The 22,560-nt window shown below is 44.2% G+C and overlaps 1 protein-coding gene across 2 annotated transcripts in view; it reads right to left on the bottom strand.

Moving 5' to 3' along the window:
- AMN (amnion associated transmembrane protein) overlaps positions 1 to 20,004 on the bottom strand; it is a 94,232-nt gene extending 74,228 nt beyond the window's left edge. For both annotated transcript variants that reach the window (XM_077463710.1, XM_077463711.1), the window contains exons 1-3: positions 19,882 to 20,004; positions 5,494 to 5,615; positions 1,114 to 1,158 (exon numbers count right to left, since the gene is read on the bottom strand). In XM_077463710.1, coding sequence (XP_077319836.1) covers positions 1,114 to 1,158; positions 5,494 to 5,615; positions 19,882 to 19,921 — 207 coding nt within the window. In that variant the 5' untranslated portion in view covers positions 19,922 to 20,004. The remainder of the gene's footprint in view (positions 1 to 1,113; positions 1,159 to 5,493; positions 5,616 to 19,881) is intronic.
- Between the last annotated feature and the right edge of the window lie 2,556 nt (positions 20,005 to 22,560).

Raw genomic sequence — 22,560 nt, 5'->3', positions numbered from 1 at the left:
CAGGGATATCTCCTAAGCCATGGAGGTTTAGGAGATATCCGGGGTAGCTACAGGTAAGCCTTATTATAGGCTTACCTGTAGCAAAAAGTATGTAAAGTCAAAAGAGACTGTGCCATAAGTGTGTGCCACGTGTTTGGGCCATGGTATAGCAATTCTAAATCCATTTGGGCTCTGCAAAAAAAAAAAGAGACTCCCGAACACAGGGCTTTTGTTCAGGGGGAATGCATTTCCGGCACCTCCAGCACTGAGTGTATGTATTGGAAAGGGGTGCTGGAGGGTCTGTGATGCTGGCTGCTGGGGGGGGTATAATGTTGTTGGGGGGGGATCTAATATTGCTGGGGGGATATATTGTTGCTGGGGGGGTCTATTATTGCTGGGGATCTGTTATTGCTGGGGGGATCTATTATTGCTGGGTGGATCTATTATTGCTGGGTGGATCTATTATTGCTGTGGGATCTATTATTGCTGTGGGACCTATTATTGCTGGGGAGGATCTATTATTGCTGGGGAGGATCTATTATTGCTGGGGAGGATCTGTTATTGGTGGGGAGGATCTATTATTGCTGGGTAGATCTATTATTGCTGGGGGATCTATTTTGCCTGGGGTGGGGATCTATTATTGCTGGGTGGATCTATTATTGCTGGGGGATCTATTATTGCCGGGGGATCTATTATTGCTGGGCAGGATCTATTATTGCTGGGCAGGATCTATTATTGCTGGGTGGATCTATTATTGCTGGGGGGGATCTAGTTTGCCTGGAATGGGGATCTATTATTGCTGGCTGCAGGAGATCAATTTTACTGCTTTTTTCGTTATCATTAACAAATTGCATACAAGATACTTTGTAATTACCTAACATCAGAATATAGCACTAGGTTCTGTATTCTCTAAAAGGGGTGTTATTGATGGGTGGATAGCAGGTAGAACCAAGAGACAGTACTCGGAGGTGGGTAGGGGCAGAGACAAGGGGTGGCTTAAAAGAGTTCCTGTACTTATGCTCTATAAAAAAAAGCCCTGCACAAGTAAATCAGCTCTAAGCTACCTCTGAAAAGCGATCCACTGTGCGTGTGTATGTGGCCCAAGTAATACATTTTCCAGGTTCGGTTTCTTACCAGACTCTTCAGGGAGTGCGCCGACTGAACAAAGACCGAGACTTTCTGCAAAGAGACAAAGATCAGGTTACTATTTAAACAGTAAATGGAGAAACTCAGCATCTCACTACATCAGAGATGAAACCTGGGCTAGAGATTCATCACAGCAAAAAAAAAAAAGTGCATGTGTTGTCAAAAGTATTGGGACACCTGCCTTTACACGCACATTAAATTTAATGACATCCCAGTCTTAGTCCGTAGGGTTCAATATTGAGTTGTCCACCCTTTGCAGCTATAACAGCTTCAACTCTTCTGAAAAGGCCGTCCACAAGGTTTAGGAGTGTGTCTATATGTTTGACCATTCTTCCAGAAGTGCATTTGCGTGGTCAGGCACTGATGAATTCATCCCAACGGTGTTCTATCGGGTTGAGGTCAGGATTCTGTGCTGATTGGTTGATGTGTACTACTAGGGATGAACAAATCCTGTTGGTTTTCAATCAAATCCAATAGTTTTAAAGGACCCCTTACACTCGCCCAGCCCCTGCAGGTCTCTCAGCATATTGCAAACGGCACAACACCTTTTCAATATTATGGGACGTTATGGAGCAGAAATCCTCCTCTGAAGTGCATGGGCCAATTAGGAAGTAATATGTTTCTTTATAAGGTGCCAACCCAATGGGAGCATTGCACTTGTTTGTTAGGACAGAGATGTCACACAGGGTCATCCCATTTTTGTGTGTGTGTATATCTATCTATCTATCTATATATACAGGGCTGCTGATAGAAATCATGGGGCCCCGTACAGCCTACCTGATGGGCCCCCTTCAGCTCCACCCTGGCCCCGCCCCTAGTCCCTTCTTCAGCCCCACACCTGGCCCCACCCATTGCCCCTCCCCAGACCCCGCCTTGAAACAAAGTGTAGGTTTGTCTACAAGTGATATTTGTTTTTCTCCAGCCAGTTATAGGTTTGATTATCCAAAAGAAATACTGTTTTCAGATGAGAACAGACCTCGTTAATATCTATATGTAATACAAACCATTAATGAATAAATAAAATGGTATTTTGAAAAAATTAAGGAGATTAAACAAATGACAAAGGTTGAAAAAAACAATAAGCCAGGTCTCGTTAAAGATAGTTTACTGTAGATAGTTTTTAGGGTATTGCAGAATATTAATAATAATAAAATAAATAAGATTGCGCTATGGACAACTTCTACCTATTCACTACACGGGTCAAGAAAAAAACTATAAAATCAAGTGAAATCAAGTGAATGAAACTAATAATGGTGAGATGAACTCCAGAGGTTGAAGCTGCCTGTGCTTGAAACCTGCCCCTAAATATAGGAGTAGGCCAGAAATCTGAAGTGTAAATTAAGCTATGGCGCTAAAACCTTTTTTAACGTGCACTGTGGGTGCCAAAATTATGTATATGTGTGTGGTGATCTATTATCTCTGCTGATGATCTAAACAATTGATGTGAACTAATGTGGAAATCTCCTAAAATCCACTATATACGTGATATCTACCAAAATACGTGTTGGTATATCTAAGTGGATATTAAAATAAAATTGAGAAAGGAAAAAAAGGGAAAATTAAAAAAAAATGTGTGTCTGTTGACTTGCAACTCAGAAATGCACATGTGTTGCAAGAAAATAGTGAATAAATCGCATGAAAATAAATAATTAAAAATAATAATACATATGTGCTTAGTAAAGAAATCATATGCAATCCATAAACCAATATCTATAAATTATGCTCTATGTTCAGAATCCTCAAAAATGACAGTCCAAAGCGTTTGTAAAAGTACCAAGAAAAAATAACAAAAAAATCTTTCAATGTCCAACGGAAATTTTTTCAAAGTCGCATCATTCAGTTGCTGAAAAACGCATGGAATTTTTGTCAAGTGAGGGGGATAGAGCAAGGTGACTAGTGCAGAAGGGTTAAAGTCATTCCTCTCCGGTGCGCCACTCTGTGTTAGGAAAAAGATATATATATGCGCTCACCAGACCAAAAACCCTCAATGGGTTAACCGAGCAGTCACAGTATGAGCCACTGTGCAGCTTTCCTTGGGCTCTGCTTCTGCTATGCTGGGGGAATGCTTTGCACTTTTCCTTCCACAAATAGTCCGTTTAGCAAATACACATAGGAGGAAACAGAAGTACAACCATAGTGCAATACTGTTTTTGAACGATTTATTTGTTTAAAAATCAGGTTACTCACAATATCCAGTAAAAACAGATCGCCTTAATGGTAACTGCGCCAGCGTTGCTGCTTGTATACCAATATGAGGTGCACGTCCTAGGCCACGCGTGCCATTAATTGGTAAGTATTGCAGAGTATTGGCAGGGTATTGGCGGGGTAAGTATTGCAGAGTATTGGCGGGGTATGTATTGCAGAGTATTGGCGGGGTATGTATTGCAGAGTATTGGCGGGGTATGTATTGCAGAGTATTGGCGGGGTATGTATTGCAGAGTATTGGCAGGGTATTTATTGCAGAGTATTGGCAGGGTAAGTATTGCAGGGTATTGGCAGGGTAAGTATTGCAGGGTATTGGCAGGGTAAGTATTGCAGAGTATTGGCAGGGTATATATTGCAGAGTATGTATTGCAGATGTTGAACTTCAAGCCCCCCCTGCCCCCCCCCCACCCCAACAAGCATACACCTCACCTGTGTAATTGTCCACAATATCTCGATCGCCCGCCCCCTGCTCTCTCTGCTCGCCTCTCACTCTGCTCTTTCTTACCATGCGGAGAGAGAGAGGAATATCACTCCGCAACACCATAATATGATATGCTGGCCGGGACTTGTGCGGTGTGCGGAGCATTAGGAGCGGGTGCAGAAGACATATTCTTCCGCGCCCGAAATACAGCAAATAGTCCCTCCCCTGCAGCCGCATCCTGAAACGATTAAAGCACATCTTTAAAAAAAAAAAAAAACTTTACAGAACGGTAAATGATGATGGCATACGATGATCGGTGGAGGAGAATCTTTTTTTTTTCTTTTTTATACATAAAAATTTACTTTGCAGTTCTGGCTATCTTTGCACTTTGGCCTATCAGCGGCCCTTTATATATATATATATATATATATATATATATATATATATATATATATATATATATATATATATATACATATATACATACATACATACATACATATATATATATATATATATATATATATATATATATATAAAATGTTGTGGTGCTAAATCACGTGTATGGAACATGTTAATGATAAAGAAGAAAAGCAGTAAAATAGATCCCCTGCAGCCAGCAACAATAGAATCCCAGCAATAGATCCCCAAACAACAATAGACTCCCCCAGCAACAATGGACTCTCCCCCCCCCCCCCCCCTCCCAACAACAATAGATTCCCTGCAGCAACAGTGAACCACCCACAACAAAATAACACACCCAGTAACAAAATATCCATGCAAGCAACGTTAGAAGACCCCCCCCCCCAGCAGCAACAACAGATCTCCCAGCAGACAGCATCAATAGATCCTCCATCAGCCAGTAAACCTCTCCCTCAACAGTAGATCCCTTCCTGCAACAATAGACCCTCACACAAAATCGGATCCCCACCAGTGACAACAGATCCCCCAGCAGCCAACATCAATAGACCCTCCAGCACACCCCACACTCCATGCTATTACATACATTCAGTGCTGGAGGTGCCGAAACTGCGTTCCCCCTGAAAAAAAGCCCTGTAATATATATATATATATATATATATATATATATATATATATATATATATATATATATATATATATTCTGGGGACTCTGTGGACACAATCGCTGTACTGGAGTTCCCAACTTCGCCCATTTATGGTAAGAATTGAGGGCGTTCCCGCTCACAGGTGTAGTCTATCCTCTATTTACCCAATCAATTCACTAGGAGCAAGCACAATACTTAAGGAAATACCCAAGGACAGTAACATGGGGGCTGCCACTGCTGACTTGGTTGTAAAGGTGCATGCTCCAGGGCTGCCATCCTGATCCCAGTTTCACTATCTAGTACAGTGATGGCGAACCTTGGCACCCCAGATGTTTTGGAACTACATTTCCCATGATGCTCATGTACTCTGCAGTGTAGTCGAGCATCATGTGAAATGTAGTTCCAAAACATCCGGGGTGCCAAGGTTCACCATTACTGGTCTAGTATGTTACAAACCTGAAACAAGCATGCAGCCAGGGGAATTTGTGAAGTAGAACTGTAAGCTTGTTCAACCTTCATAGAAAATGGGGCATGGCCTATATTGTCTGCCCATCTTAACTTGAGCTCACAGCGAGTTGTTATAATAAATCACATTCAGCATATTTCTTGCATCCATTAACCCGATTGTTCCATCATCAGTGCACCTCCGGAAAGAAAAAGAAAAGGATCATTTACCTTTTTACTTGCAAATACGGCTTTATCCTGAGAGCAGGGGAGCCTCTGTTCAGCCCAGTTTGAAGCGTTCTCAAAATTTGTGTTGGGGATCCAGCGCTTGTAGATGGCATCCACCCACCCGCCTGGAAAAGACAAAGTGCCTAATAAACTTCTGTGACCCAGAACAAGTCAGGAGGAGGATTGAACACCTACTATATATAATAGTATACCACGCACAGTGCCTTGAAAAAGTATTCATACCTCTTGGGATTTTCCATATTTTGTCATGTTACAACCAAAAAAAATGTAAATGTATTTTATTGGGATTTTATGTGATAGACCAACACAAAGTGGCACACAATTGTGAAGTGGAAGGAAAATGATATTCTAGATTTTTTTTACAAATAAATATGTGAAAAGTGTGGGGTACATTTGTATGGCGCCCCCCGGAGTCAATACTTTGTAGAACTGCCTTTCACTGCAATTAAAGCTGCAAGTCTTTTTGGGGATGTCTCTACCAGCTTTGCACATCTAGAGACATTTTTGCCCATTCTTCTTTGTAAAATATCTCAAGCTCTGTCAGATTAGATGGAGAGCGTCTGTGAACAGCAATTTTCAAGTCTTGCCACCAGTGGTGGCTGGTAATGAAGGGCGCCCCCCTATCCATGCGTCCAGCCCCCTAATCTACATGCAGGGTGCCGGACGCATGGATTCCAATGGGCTTTTTTTAACGAAGCACATGATTAGCGCCAGGGGCGGGTGACCCAACTGACTGGGGGAGGGGGGCTGTGGGGACTTGGTTTATCTTCTGCAGAGCTTTTTTTTTCAGACAACTCCCCTTTTCCCGAGTCACCCCTTTTCTCCACCCCAAACCCACCTCCCAGTACTGTCCCTTTTAGACAATATAGAACCAAGTATCATTTTGAGGTGCCAAGTAATTTGTATGGAATTTGGTAATGAAATCAAGAAAAGCAGTAAAATAGATCCCCCGCCACCAGGAACAATAGATCCCCCTAACAACAATGGACCAACCACAACAAAATTTCCCCACCAGCAACAATAGACTCCCTGCAGCATCAACAGATCTATGCACAGCCAGCATTAATAGTCTGTCATCAACAATAGACACCTCCCACAACAGTAGATCTTTCAGCAACTGACTCCCCCAGCAACAATAGGTCCCCCCCAGCAACTATAGACTCCCCTTGCAAAAATAGACCCCCAGCAGTGAGCATCAATACCCTGCAGCACACCCCAGCACCCTTTGCCATTATATACAGTCAGTCCAAGAGGTGCCGGAACTGCGTTCCCCCATGTTCCCGCTGAAAAAAAGCCCTGGTCTTCTGCCTCAAGAAATATACCACCATCTTCCCAAGCCTGCCCAGGCTCCAGCCTGGAGGCAGAGCCCCCCCTCCCCTAACCCAGGGATCCCTCCTGGGCAGGGGTGGACTGACAACTCATGGGGCCCCTGGGCAATAGGAGATTATGGGGCCCCCAGGAAATCAGAGATTATGGGGCCACACAGTATACACAAACACACACAGTATACAATCACACAGTATACACAGACATGTTTCTATTGGCTGAGAAGGTACTGGAGAGGTGGGGCAGCTATAATCTCAGGATTTTTAGACCAAAATGATTTCAGAGACAGATGTAAAAACAAAACAAAAAAAACACAATTTTTTACATACTGTCCCTGGTTTACTGAGGCTGGACCCCCTAGTGGCATGTGCCCGAGTGGCCCAATGGTCAGTCCACACCTGGGTCACTAATGCCTCGTTTCCACTGAGCGGATCGGTTCAGGTCAGTACAGTTTGGAAGTGTTGGAATGGTCCGGTCTATTCAGCTGAGCATTTCCACTGCAAGTCGGACCACCAGGGGCCATACAGGGTATAGAAAAAATGCCTTAGACGTGAGCACTGACGTTTTTTCTGTCCGCCAATCAGTGGATGCCAGTAGCTCCGCCCTAACAGTACCGTACCATTTTCTATGGCCCCACATCTTAAGCAGGACCCTGAATGGTGTGGTATGGTTCGGTTGTATGGGCCACTTTCATAATGGAAACACTCAAAATAGCGCACCGTACCGAACCAAATCAATCCTCAATGGAAACGAAACATAACAGTCTCCTCAGCACTCAATCTTCCACCAGACTCCCCTTGCTAGCATGGCTCCCTTGCTTGCTTAAGAGCCACACTGCCAGGACATTTTGCCTGGGGATTGCCTAAGTTCCCTCAAGTATACAGATCAGCCAGCGGTGGCGCTTCCATTAGGGGCGCTGCCCCCAGGGCCGGACTTACTATTGGGCTTGACTGGGCTCAAGCCCAGGGGCCCCGCCCAATAGGGGGCCCCGCAGCCCTGCCAAGATACATAGCTGAACCTGTCACTCAGAGGGACACTGTCAGCTGCTAGCCTAGGAGATTTGGAACAGCGAGAGAAGCGGGGGCGGGGCTGTGCTGTGAACAGTGGGCGGGGCTGAGGAAAACAGCGAGGGCTGGAGGAGCAAGTCAGTGTATTTTGCAGCAGAGTGTAACTCCCCTCCCCCTCTTCAGCCCGCCACATTGGACTACACAGGTGGTGAATGGGGGAGCTGGGAGGGAGATGCACTGTACCTGAAGCCCCAGGAGGATATAGCAGAGGAAGGTATGACTATGGGAAGATCCCTGCAGCACTGAGCACACACAGCATTCTGGCTGAATGGGAAGAAGATGATGGGGAGCCCTGCACAGGCACATGTAATACTGGCTGGTCAGTGTCCAGAAATGTGTCTTTAGATAGTGCAAAGTTACTGATCAGCCTCCCCCTCCTCCCTCTGTAATCTTTGTTTTTTCTTTATAGCTGCACTGTGATCAGATCTCTGGAGGACAGGCAGCCCCCCAGCATTCTGTGTCCAGTGAGGTCACACTTGGTTGATTGTTAACCATTTCAGCTCAGCTATTTAGCCAGAGCTCTGTGTGTGCTGCAGTTTGATGTTTTTGTGAAGGATTTCCTGCTGATTCAGGCTAGAAGTTTCACAGACCCATTAACTGTTTACTGTCCTCCACTAACCCTGACCAGATCACTGTTTGTAAGAAAAATGTTATTTTGGAAATTAAATGTGCTGCTGTCTTGTCACGTGGTTGCACTTTTCAAAGAAGAATTACTGACTTGATCTTGCAGAACCAGTTTAAATAGAGTGTCACAGTCCTGCAATACGATATATATATACACTGAGTTCAACCATATCTGCAGTCTCTGACCATCCCTTGTACCGTGTCTGAAGTCTCTGACCATCCCTTGTACCGTGTCTGCAGTCTCTGACCATCCCTTGTACCGTGTCTGAAGTCTCTGACCATCCCTTGTACCGTGTCTGAAGTCTCTGACCATCCCTTGTACAGTGTCTGAAGTCTCTGACCATCCCTTGTACCGTGTCTGAAGTCTCTGACCATCCCTTGTACAGTGTCTGCAGTCTCTGACCATCCCATGTACAGTGTCTGCAGTCTCTGGCCATCCAATGTACCGTGGCTGAAGTCTCTGGCCATCCCTTGTACCGTGTCTGCAGTCTCTGACCATCTCTTGTACCGTGTCTGCAGTCTCTGACCATCCCTTGTACCGTGTCTGAAGTCTCTGGCCATCCCTTGTACCGTGTCTGCAGTCTCTGACCATCTCTTGTACCGTGTCTGAAGTCTCTGACCATCCCTTGTACCGTGTCTGAAGTCTCTAACCATCCCTTGTACCGTGTCTGAAGTCTCTGACCATCCCTTGTACCGTGTCTGAAGTCTCTGACCATCCCTTGTACCGTGTCTGAAGTCTCTGACCATCCCTTGTACCATGTCTGAAGTCTCTGACCATCCCTTGTACAGTGTCTGCAGTCTCTGACCATCCCATGTACAGTGTCTGCAGTCTCTGGCCATCCAATGTACCGTGTCTGAAGTCTCTGGCCATCCCTTGTACCGTGTCTGCAGTCTCTGACCATCCCATGTACAGTGTCTGCAATCTCTGACCATCCCTTGTACCGTGTCTGCAGTCTCTGACCATCCCTTGTACCGTGTCTGCAGTCTCTGACCATCCCTTGTACCGTGTCTGCAGTCTCTGACCATCCCTTGTACCGTGTCTGCAGTCTCTGACCATCCCATGTACCGTGTCTGCAGTCTCTGACCATCCCATGTACCGTGTCTGCAGTCTCTGACCATCCCATGTACCGTGTCTGCAGTCTCTGACCATCCCATGTACCGTGTCTGCAGTCTCTGACCATCCCATGCACTGTGTCTGCAGCCTCTGACCCTCTCTTGTACCGTGTCTGCAGTCTCTGACCCTCTCTTGTACCGTGTCTGCAGTCTCTGACCCTCTCTTGTACCGTGTCTGCAGTCTCTGACCCTCTCTTGTACCCTGTCTGCAGTCTCTGACCATCTCTTGTACCGTGTCTGCAATCTCTGACCCTCTCTTGTACCGTGTCTGCAGTCTCTGATCCTCTCTTGTACCGTGTCTGCAGTCTCTGACCCTCTCTTGTACCGTGTCTGCAGTCTCTGATCCTCTCTTGTACCGTGTCTTACACATATACAACTCGCATCACTCACACACACAGCCTACATAGGCTGTATGTGAGTGATATGAGGTGTACGGTATATATGTGATATAGGCTGCATATGAGTGACATTATACACACATACACAGAAAATGTTTACACATATATTAATGTGTCATGTGGGGGGTCTTGTTGCGTCACCACCCTGAAATTAGTTTTTGCAGGTTGGAATTAGGGATGAGCTCCGGCGTGTTCACACACTCTATGTGCAGAGCCCACCAGGAAGTCAGCGCAACGTAGCACGCATCGAGGCAATGTCTCACTGCCTGTGATTCGCGCAGCGCTGCGCCGACTTCCTGGCGGGCTCTGCACGTGGAGTGTGCGAATACGCTTGAGCTCATCCCTAGTTGGGATGTCTGTGAGACTGCGAGCAGACCCGAGAGCCGCAAAGATACACAGGACTCTATCTCTGCGGTGCCATTTTTAAACTTCAAGACTGCAATGACAACAAGGCTGCAAATGACACTGACAAGGCTGCATTGATGGGCATTTAAATGTAAAGGTTTTTTTTCCTCAAACTTCCCACCTAAACTTTGGATGCGTGTTATACGCCGACGCGTGTTATACGGTAATGTATAGAAGGTAGGGCCCGAAAGTGACTCAAGCCCAGGGGCCCCGACCACCCTAAGTCCTGCCCTGGCTGCCCCCAATACATGCATCTGGACGCCCCCCTAATCTACATACAGGGCGCCGGATACATGGATACCAATGGGGGTGGGTGGGGGGATTAAGCACGTGATTAGAGTCAGAGGCTGAAATAGGCTTCAACAAAGGGTGGTCTGAGGGCGCAGAGCACTGCACTCCAAGCCAATTGTGTGACAATAGCGAATTCAGGTGGTCCATAGTTTCCCACGGCAACAATTGTTTCTGGGGTGATCCATTTTACTGCTTTTTTTGTTATCGATCATTAACCGCTTGCCGACCAGCACTCGCCGATTTACGTTGGCAGAATGGCACTGGTGGGCAAAAGGGCGTACAGGTACATCCCCTTTAAGAAGCGGTGCTGCTGGTGCCTGTGCATGCCTGCCACGGTCTCCATGACCGTGGGTCCCGGGGACTCTATGTCGGCCGGGTGCCCGCGATCATGTTACAGAGAAGTAGAATGGGGAGATGCTTTTGTAAACAAAGCATTTCCCCATTCTGCCTAGTGTCATGACAGAGATCACTGCTCCATGTCATCATGAGCAGTGATCGCTGTCATGTGAAGTGTAACACACCCCCCTTCCCCCCAGTTAGAATCACTCCCTAGGACACATTTAATCCCTTGGTCGCCCCCCTAGTGGTTAACTCCTTCCCTGCCAGTGTCATTTACACAGTAAGCAGTGCATTTTTATAGCACTGATCGCTGTATAAATGACAATGGTCCCAAAATAGTGTCAAAAGTGTCCGATGTGTCTGCCATAATGTCGCAGTCCCGATAAAAAAAAAAAAAATCGCAGACCGCCACCATTACTAAAAAAATGAAATATAAAAAAGCCATAAAACTATCCCCTTTTTTGTAGACGCTATAAGTTTTTGCGCAAACCAATCCAGATATGCTTATTTTATTTTTTTTACTAAAAATATGTAGAAGAATACATATCGGCCTAAACTGAGTTGTTTTTTATATATTTTTGGGGGATATTTATCATAGCATTTTCAAAATTGACGCTCTTTTTTTTGTTTATAGTACAAAAAAATAAAAACCGCAGAGGCGATCAAATACCACTAAAAGGAATCTCTAATTGTGGGAAAAAAAGGACGTCAGTTTTATTCGGGTACAGCGTCACACCACTGCGCAATTGTCAGTTAAAGCGACGCAGTGCCGAATCGCAAAAAGTGCTCTGGTCAGGAAGGGGGTAAATTCTTCCGGGGGGCTGAAGCAGTTAAAAATTCCATACAAATTACTTAATACCACAAATGGAAGTGGGTAGGGGGTGGAACCAAGGAAGGATTCTCTGAGGTGGGTAGGGGGTGGAACCAAGGAAGGATTCTCTGAGGTGGGAAGGGGGTGGAACCAAGGAAGGATTCTCGGAGGTGGCTAGGGGGTGGAACCAAGGAAGGATTCTCGGAGGAGGGTAGGGGGTGGAACCAAGGAAGGATTCTCGGAGGAGGGTAGGGGGTGGAACCAAGGAAGGATTCTCGGAGGTGGCTAGGGGGTGGAACCAAGGAAGGATTCTCGGAGGTGGCTAGGGGGTGGAACCAAGGAAGGATTCTCGGAGGTGGGTAGGGGGTGGAACCAAGGAAGGATTCTCGGAGGTGGGTAGGGGGTGGAACCAAGGAAGGATTCTCGGAGGTGGGTAGGGGGTGGAACCAAGGAAGGATTCTCGGAGGTGGGTAGGGGTTGGAACCAAGGAAGGATTCTCAGAGGTGGGAAGGGGGGTGGAACCAAGGAAGGATTCTCGGAGGTGGCTAGGGGGTGGAACCAAGGAAAGATTCTCGGAGGTGGGTAGGGGGTGGAACCAAGGAAGGATTCTCGGAGGTGGGTAGGGGTTGGAACCAAGGAAGGATTCTCAGAGGTGGGTAGGGGGTGGAACCAAGGAAGGATTCTCGGAAGAGGGTAGGGGGTGGATCCAAGGAACGATTCTCAGAGGTGGGTGGGGGGTGGAACCAAGGAATGATTCTCGGAGGTGGGTAGGGGGTGGAACCAAGGAACGATTCTCGGAGGTCGGTAGGGGGCGGAGACAAGGGTATATTCAGGGGAAGTTCCTGCACTTATTTTCTGAGAAAAAAAGCCCTTACTACCATCCATACTAATGCTATATTGATGGGGTATAACAAAGTAATGCACAGGGCCCTAGAGGCAGAGGGCAGTTAGGAAATCCGCATTGCCAATAAAGGAATCGATGTGTTCAGATATGACTGTGCAGGATACAATGTGACTCACATGACCGACTCTTTTGATTCTTACTGTACTAACAATTATTTCATACAGTCACTTCCCCGCACAGAACAATGCATGAATCACACACAGGCCCGCACTGTCCAGCTTCCTTTACAAAACTATTCCGGCATTCAGATGGGAACTCGCTGCAGAATGAAATTCCACCATTACATACCAAAGGATTACACAGTCCTTCTAGTATTCTCTATCTAGAATTCCTCTCATCGGGTTTCAAAAAAGATCAATGCAGCCCCGGCCTCTCTGAATCCACTGTGAGCTGCACTGTGCACCAGGATCAGACTAGGTTAAGACTTGAGCATTTTGCATGTTCCTAAACACAGAGGCGTATATCATATACGATGAGTGCGGAAATGTCTCGTTGTCTATTACAGCCAATCACAAGGCCTTTTAAAACCCAGCTCAGTACAATTGGAAGACATCATGAAATGTGCTCTGAACAGGCAAGGGCTGAGCAGATCCGTCAAGCATCTCACATTTATGGCTTTGCCTACTAAAATTAGTTTTGTTATTCTGGGTGGCCGGTTTTGCAATTTACACATCACTGCCACATGAGGTTGCCACCTCATCCCTTTAAACTCAAACACATATGACTTACACAGGTTCTGTGGCCGATTAACCACTTAAAGACCGGAGGATTTTCCCCCCTGAATGACCAGGCCATTTTTTGCGATGCTGTACCCAAACAAAATTGACTTATTTTTTTCCCCCCCACAAATAGAGTTTTATTTTGGTGGTTTTTGATCATCTCTGCGGTTTTTATTTTTTGTGCTATAAAAAAAAAAAAAAAAAAAGGAGCGACAATTTTGAAAAAATATTTTTTACTTTTTGCTATAATAAATATCCAAATAAATTTGAAAAAGAAATTAAATTTCTTCATCAGTTTAGGCCGCCATATATTCTTCTACATATTTTTGGTAAAAAAAAAAAAATCGCAATAAGCGTATATTGGATTGGTTTGCGCAAAAGTTATAGGGTCTACAAAATAGGGGGTAGATTTATGACATTTTTTAATATAATTTTATTTTTTTACTAGTAATGGCGGCGATCTGCGATTCTTAGTGGGACTGACATTGCGGTGGACAGATCTGACAAATTTTGAATTTTTTTTGGGACCATTGACATTTATACAGCGATCAGTGCTATAAAAATGCACTGATTACATGTCCCTCTGTCCCTCATTTTGGTCTGATATATATAGTTGTATATAAAATGCACTTTTTATCTATCAAAAAGCGTTTTCCAGCACTAAACCTTTCATCTGATTTCTAAATTGCTGCATTTGTAAATTCCAAAAGCCAATATAAAGGAATAGCAGTGGTAAAAAAAAAAAAAAACACTTGTGGGTTTAACCAAACTTGTTTTTTTGCCCACCACTATCCAAAAGTGCCAACAATCAGTGCCCATTAGCGATGCCAGTCAGTGCTGGCTATCAGTGCTGCCTATCTGTGCTGGCCATTACTGCTGTCACTCAATGCTCATCAGTACCGTCTATCAGTGCCCACCAGTGCCACCTATCAGTGCCACCTAACAGTGCCCCATATCAGTGCCTCCTCATCAGTGCCACCTAATCAATGCCCATAAGTGCCACTCATCAATGCCCACCAGTTCAGCCTATTAGTGCCCATCAATGCCGCCTCATCAGTGCACATCACTGAAGGAGAAAAATTACTTAGTTACAAAAATGTATGGACAGAAAAAGTAAAAAACATTTTCAAAATTTTTTTGTTTTTAATTTTTTATTTTTTTTGTAAAAAATAAAATGCCAGCAGTGATTAAATACCACCTAAAGAAAGCTATATTTGTGTGAAGAAAATGATAAAAAAAAATAGTTTGGGAACAGTGTAGCATGACCGCGCAATTGTCATTCAAAATGTGACAGCGCTGAAAGCTGAAAAATGGCCTGGGCAGGAAGGGGGCGTAAGTGCCCTGTAGGTAAGTGGTTAAGCACCTTATTATGTAAAAAAAAAAAAAAAGTGAATTTTAACATTGCTCTAAAAAAATAAAAAAAATTTTTTTAAAAAAAAGGCTCTGGCAGAGAAAGGGTTAAAGACACGTTTTTGTGTCTGATACAACTTTTAAGGTGTAAAACATTTTTTGCAGAGCTATTCCTCCCAATGAAACTACATCTAGCATTGGTTCTGTGCCAAATTGCCAAAACTAAATGTCATCTGGGCTATTTTCTCTGCCGGCTGACTTTTTTTTTTTCCTCTTGTACATAATATTGTGATAGAGGAAAAAAAAATAAAAAATACATTATGGCCACTAGATGGAGATGAATATCATCGGAAATACGTATTTTTTCCATGATCGTCAGCTCCATCCAGTGGCCATAACGAGACATTTTCCTGATTCACTCAATTCTTTATGAATTGCAACATCCAACCTGGAAAGAAAAGAGCCTAATGACATTCAATTTTGCCCCAATTTGCACAGAATGAATGCCAATTTTTATTTTTTTTCCCAAATACACCCCTAAACTGATGAACAAGGGGAAAAAATAATAATAAAATAATATATAATTATATATATATATATATATAGCCAGTACATAGAAAATAGTTTTCAGAGATCCAATGTTGTAAATGGTCGAGTGCTGCAGGAAAGAACTTGTATTCTGTCGTCTCGCAGCAGTAAGTGTTTCTATATTTGGCCGCTGACAATACAATGTGCTGCGGTACGATTTCCCTTCCCGTAGCTTCGTAGCTATTTTCAGATGGAAATTTCATTCATTGAAAAGGACGAGGGGGGGAGGGGGGGAGCTTTTTTTCTTTTTATTAATAGAAATTGAATGGCTGCATATTTTAGATGATTGGAATGATATGGCTCTTCACTTCGGTTAACCATCCGCTCTGGAAATGTGTGGTACGCGGTCCGGAACCCCTGAAATCTTAAATGCTCACATTATGTAGTCCCCTCTGAAATCTGTCGTAGAGGGTCCCATGCGGGAAAAGCAGTCTAAAAGGGAAGTGTTCTTGTTGCCATAGTAACTGCTTCCCTGATGTGGAAGGGAGGCGAATGGCCGCTGTCAGAAAGGAGTGTGTAATACTCTGTGGGAGGAGCCTGACCTCTGACTTTGGTGCCAAGTCAGTATTTGCATACGTTGTACGCGGATATCCATAGTGTGATGTGCTGTAGAGGTAACAGACATAAGCAAACGTGTAAGGGGGCTTTATGATTGGCTAGAATTGGCGCCAAGAGCACGGAGTGGGCACAATGTGGTGGTGGGTTTCAGCCTCAGCAGGAGGGATGGTGTTCTAGCAAAGTCAGGAGCTGGGCAGAAACCTATGCTAGAACGCCGTCCCTCCTGCTGAGGCTGAAACCCACCGCCACATTGTGCCCACTCCGTGCCCACTCCGTGCCCACTCCGTGCCCCAGGCTTCCATATGACATTTCCTGCTGTTGACCTTTATAGCCCAAGGTAGGGTTACATAGTTACATAGAAGGTGAGGTTGGGCACTGATAGATTTCACTGATGGGAACTGATCGATGTCACTGATGGGCACTGATCCATGTCACTGATGGGCAGCACTGGTGAAGAGACTAGGGTTGCCACCTTTTTCACAAGCCAAACCCGAACACTTTAGCGGCCTGGGACACCCCTAGGAGAGTAGTAATGGGGTGCACATAGAGCCCCGCAGCGAACAGTGGGTGTGGCCAAATAGTTCTTGCCGACATCATCACCTTGCCCCAAGCGATGTCGAACCTACCCCCAGACAGCCACCCCGCAGCTCCACAGTCCAGTCTGAATATTGTGTCCGGGTATCAGTCTGTCCGAAACCCTGACACATGATTCAAAACCAGGACTGTCCGGGTGAATCCTGGACAAGTGGCAACCCTAGATGAGGCACTGATTGGTGAAATTTATAGGTGGCACTGTGGGCAGATAGCTGACACTGTGGTCACTGATGGGTGGTACTGTGGGCACTGGTAGGTGGCGCTGGTGGGCACTGGTAGGTGGCACAGAAGCCTCTGCAGAGGCTCACCACGATCAGGACTGATGTCCCTCTCTCAGCCGCCGGTGGCTTTTTTTTTTACAGCAGAGTGAAGAGAAATAATGTCATAGTCAAGAGTTAAGCTGCCTGTGGGTGATGCCAAGTCAGCAGGTGACCACACTCTCTGAACAGACCAGGTCTAAGGAGGTATGTCAATGCAAAAAGCAGCATTTGAAACAGAACAAGGTGAATAGTGAATAGGCTGCCTTAAGGCAATGCATGGTGATGAGTTTCAATGGTGTGAATTGGTCCTAAAAATTCCACAGTCCTTTTTTAATCACTTGCCGACCGCTGCACGCCAATATATGTTGGCACAATGGCAGCGGTGGGCAAATGGGCGTACCTGTACACCCTCTTTAACTGGCGGGGCTAGCGAGCGCGCATGCGCGCCGCGTACAGCGCAACAGTGCCCGTGGGACCCACAGACTCGATGTCCGCCAGTGTCCCGCGATCGTGTCACGGAGTGGCAGAACAGGGGAGAGGCCTATGTAAACAAGGCATTTCCCCCGTTCTGCCTTGTGACATGACAGAGATCACCGCTCCCTGTCATCGGGAGCAGTGATCACTGTCATGTGAGTGGAAGCCCATCCCTCACGCAGTTAGAATCACTCCCTAGGACACACTTAGCCTCTTGATCCCCCCCTAGTGTTTAAATCCTTCCCTGCCAGTGTCATTTACACAGTAATCAGTGCGTTTTTATAGCACTGATCACTGTATAAATGCCAATGGTCCCAAAAACGTGTCAAAAGTGTCCGATCTGTCCACCATAATGTCGCAATCATAATAAAAATCGCAGACCGCCGCCATTACTAATAAAGAAATACTAATAATAAAAATGCCATAAAACTATCTCCTATTTTGTAGACGCTATAACTTTTACACAAACCAATTAATAAACGCTTATTGCAATTTTTATTACCAAAAATATGTAGAAGAATACGTATCGGCCTAAACTGAGGGGAAAAAACGTTTTTTTTTAGATATTTTTGAGGGATATTTAATATAGTAAAAAATAATGCTTTTTTTTCAAAATTGTCGGTCTTTTTTTGTTTATAGCGCAAAAAATAAAAACTGCAGAGGTGATCAAATACCACCAAAAGAAAGCTCTATTTGTGGGAAAAAAAGGACGTCACTTTTGTTTGGTAGTCACGTCGCACAACCACGCAATTGTCAGTTAAAGCGACGCAGTGCCGAATCGCAAAAAGTGCTCTGGTCAGGAAGGGGGTAAAAACTTCCGAGGCTGAAGATGTTAAAAAAAAAATAATTTAAACAGGCAGCATCCCTCATACTCAGTTTGGGCATAGTGCCCCTTTTCCTATGATAATCTGATACATTGCAAAAAGGAGTCCTCCAACTAAAAAAAAAAAAAAAAAAAAAAAATATCCAACTGCCGTTGCTGAACTCTCCTTCTGAAAATGCCATTTTCCTGGCTTTCAGATTGATGCTTTGAGTCCTTGGCCTGGAACAAGTATAAAGTACATGGACATTTCTCCAACTTTCACTTGCTGCATGCTTGTAATGAAAGCAGACCCAGCCAAATGACCATCACAGTAGAAAACCAGCCACAGAAATTTTCTCATGACAGGCGCACATACATTATGTACGATTGGCATCAGGACGGAATGCGGACAGATCTTATCTCTGTCTACAGAATCTTTATAATCATATATATATATATATATATATATATATATATATATATATATATATATATATATATACACACACACACACACACACACACACCAGCCACTTTATTAGGTGCACCTGTTCAATTGCTTGGTAACACAAATTGCTTCTCCGCCAATCACATTGCAGCAACTCAATGCATTTAGGCATCTAGACGTGGTGAAGACGACTTGCTGAAGTTCAAACCGAGCATCAGAATGGGGAAGAAAGGGGATTTAAGTGAATTTGAACGTGGCATGGTTGTTGGTGCCAGACGGGCTGGTCTGAGCATTTCCACAGCGGCTGATCTACTGGGATTTTCACACACAACCATCTCTTGGGTTTACAGAGAATGGTGGGGAAAAGAGAAAATGTCCAGTGAGCGGCAGTTGTGTGGAGGAAAATGCCTTGTTAATGTCAGAGGAGAATGGACAGACTGGTTCCAGATGATAGAAAGGTTACAATAACTCAAATAACCACTTGCTACATACAAGGTATGCGGAATATCATCTCTGAATGCTAAACATATCCAACCTTAAAGCAGATGGGCTACAGCAGCAGAAGACCACACCGGGTGCCAATCCTGTCAGCTAAGAACAGGAAACTGAGGCTACAATTCACACAGGACCACCAAAATTGGACAATAGAAGATTGGAAAAACGTTGCCTGGTCTGAGGAGTCTGGATTTCAGCTGCAACATTCAGATGGTCGGGTCATAATTTGGCTTAAACATGAAATGGATCCATCCTGCCTCGTATCACCGGTTCAGGCTGGTGGAGGTGATAAAATGGTGTGGGGGGTATTTTCTTGGCACACTTTGGGCCCCTTAGTACCAATTGAGCATCGTTTAAACCCCATGGCCTACCTGAGTATTGTTGCTGACCATGTCCATCCCTTTATGACTACAGTGTCCCCATCTTCTGATGGCTCCTTCCAGCAGGATAATGCACCATGTCACAAAGCTCCAATCATCTCACCACTGGACAATGAGGTCCCTGTCCTCCAATGGCCTCCACGCTCACCACATCTCACCCAATAGACCACCTTTGGGATGTGGTGGAATGGGAGATTGGCATCATGGATGTGCAGCTGACAAATCTGCAACAACTGCGTGATGTTATCATATCACTATGGAGCAAAATCTCTGAGGAACATTTCCAACACCTTGTTGAACCTCCGCCATGAAGAATGAAGGCAAAAGGGGGTCCAACCCGGTACTAGCAAGGTGTACCTAATAAAGTGGTTGATCGATATATATATATATATATTCAGTATATAAAAAAAAAAACTCTACTTACTGAGGAAAAGAACCAAAAGCAACATTTGCATGGTGTTCATTCTTCAATCGGTGTCTCGCACTTTGACCTTCACCCAGGTGACAAGACAACTGAACAGCCAAGAATTCTGCTGCTTAAGCACAAGTCGCCGTTTCCTTTGGTTTTTAACGGTCTGATTGCCCTGCAATGTTATTTTAAAGGCACAGTCCATCCAGCCTTTTGGAAAAAACGCAAATAAATGCGCCAACAATGGTAAAGTAAAAAAAATGTGCATTTGTTCCATTTTTGCATTCAGGCCTGCAGAGCATTGTGCCCATGATCAGTGGCAGGAAAAAAAATTAAAAACGCTGCCAGTGCGTCCAGGAGGAGTAGAGTTTTGGCGGAAAAAATGCTTGACGCATTTAGCACTTGAGCGCAAATTCATTTCAATGGTCAGAATAAATTATTAGTATTTTATAATTCATTATTATTTCTTTTTATAATTATTTTTTTATTATTATTCCAAGTTATTTTATAATTTATTATTATATTATTTATTATTCTAAATTATTTTATAATTCATTATTTTTATTATTATTTATTATTATTATTAATTATAAATTATATTTATTTATTATAAATTATTATTTTATAATTGTCATTATTATTTACTTTTTATTAATATTTATTAATATAAATTATTATTCTGGCCGTTGAAACAAATTAACACTCAAGCTCTTGTGAAATCTTTAGACACTTTTACAAGCGTTGAGATTTTTTTTTTTAACCGCCAAAACGCTGCTGCTGGGAGGAAAGGCTTCTAGAAATAATTACATTTTACATAAAAATTTTAATTAATTAAAAAAAGATGTTATACTTACACTACCTGCTCTGTGCAGCAATATTGTACAGAGTGTCACCTTACCACCTTCCCCCGGTTAGCACTGTCCACTTAACAAGCTGTGCGCTACCGGGGGGGGGGAACCTGTTGCCGAGATGGGCTGTGTGCGCCCACAGACATACACAGTACCGGTAAGCCCCCTGCCCCCATTCCCTCCTCACAGAATTTGACTGAAAAAAGCCAGGACCTATGGCCCCCACTCATAGGTGTGTGCACAGGGTGTGTCAGGTGTGCCTGGCACACCCTAATCACCCTGTGTGGTGAAGATTATCCCTGATATTTTCAGCAAAGCTACTCAACGTCTCCTAAAAAATGTTTGTAAAATAAATTAAATTGTAAAAATAAAAAAATAAAATAATAAAAATCTAAACTACTAACACCATTAGTATACAGTATTATACATATGCATGTATTTTGAGCTTCCAAATGCACAACCTAATGCAATAGGCTGCGTATACCTTTGCCCCCACATCCCCCCCACGCAGGACGGCCCCAAATCACATCTCCAGGAGAAGAAGAAGCTCTCCAGGAGAGGAGGAGCGGTGCTGCAGCTAGGACAGGGCTGGACTGGTAAGAGGAGGGGGGTAAGTGTTTAGGGATGGGGGGACCAGCTAGGGAGAATTTTAGGTTAGGGTAAAAAAAAAAAAACAACAAAAAACTTTAGACTTTAGAACCACTATAACCCCAGCCCCAGGTCTGTACGGCGGGTCAGGCTTAGGTTATGGGGTTCCTCTGCTATAGGGAGGATGGATTGGCAGATGGGATTTGTTGATGGGATGGGATTTAAATTTGATTAAACTGTTTCAATTAAACAAAGGGCATTAGATCTTCCTGTAGTTCTACTGTATAGATGCACATTATGGTAAAGGTGTGGAAGGGGCTTAAAACTACCACCAACCCCCTTGAGAAGACTGAAAATGTCAGCTGAGCTAATAATATCTTTGGTTAGTCCCCAACTGATACTCTTCATTCAGTCTCATATCTTATTTCCTCTGCAGAGTCATTACAAAAAAGACGAGATAAGAGAAGAGCAGATAAGTGACATTTAAGGGGTTTTCCACCTACTGAGGAGGAAATCTGGTAGAGCAAGCATGACCTTCTGTGAATTTTGAATGGTCTCCCCGTTTTGCTCTCTACTTGACCAGGGTAGTCTAAAGGCCCCCACTATTACCTGTTACCCATTACACTCCAACCTCCACCCCCCATGTTTTACCCATAAGTAAGAGACCACACCTTGCTTTGGAGTAAAATGGCCATAACAGCCTTTATTACAATCCTCAAAATACTCCAACCAAAAATATATAAATATATATCTCCATAAATATATATATATAACCGAAAGAATGTACAATATAAAATATACTTATAAACATAAACATATAACCAATAACCAATGAACCAATAACACACATCTGGTAACGAAATAGCATATAGCTAACATGCCCGGTCTGGTGATCTCTGACGGTGACCCACAGGCCCGGACTGGGACAAAAAATAGGCCCGGGCATTTTACGTTGAGCAGCCAACTTCCCCAGAGAGACTGGGTGGGGTTTGGACGTCAGTAGACATTCGCAGGGTGGCTGGTATTGTTCCTCCACCTGTAATGTGCAAGAACACTGTGATATAAAGGGGACTGCACTGTAAAGGGGCATTGCAATGATTACAACGCAGTCCCCTTTTATTTTACGATGTCCCATTCCTATTGTGGCCATACAATGCTTGTACTGTCTGTCTCCTATTGTGCCCACATTGCCCAGTGACACTGACCTTTCTCTCTGGTGGTGCTGGACAGCATGGCACTCTCTCTCTGGTGGTGCTGG

The sequence above is a fragment of the Lithobates pipiens genome, unplaced genomic scaffold, assembly GCF_037356315.1.
Source record: "Lithobates pipiens isolate NorthernLeopardFrog02 unplaced genomic scaffold, aLitPip1_a1.2 Scaffold_30, whole genome shotgun sequence".
Classification (NCBI taxonomy): Eukaryota; Metazoa; Chordata; class Amphibia; order Anura; family Ranidae; genus Lithobates; species Lithobates pipiens.
This window is presented reverse-complemented; position numbering and strand designations above follow the sequence as displayed.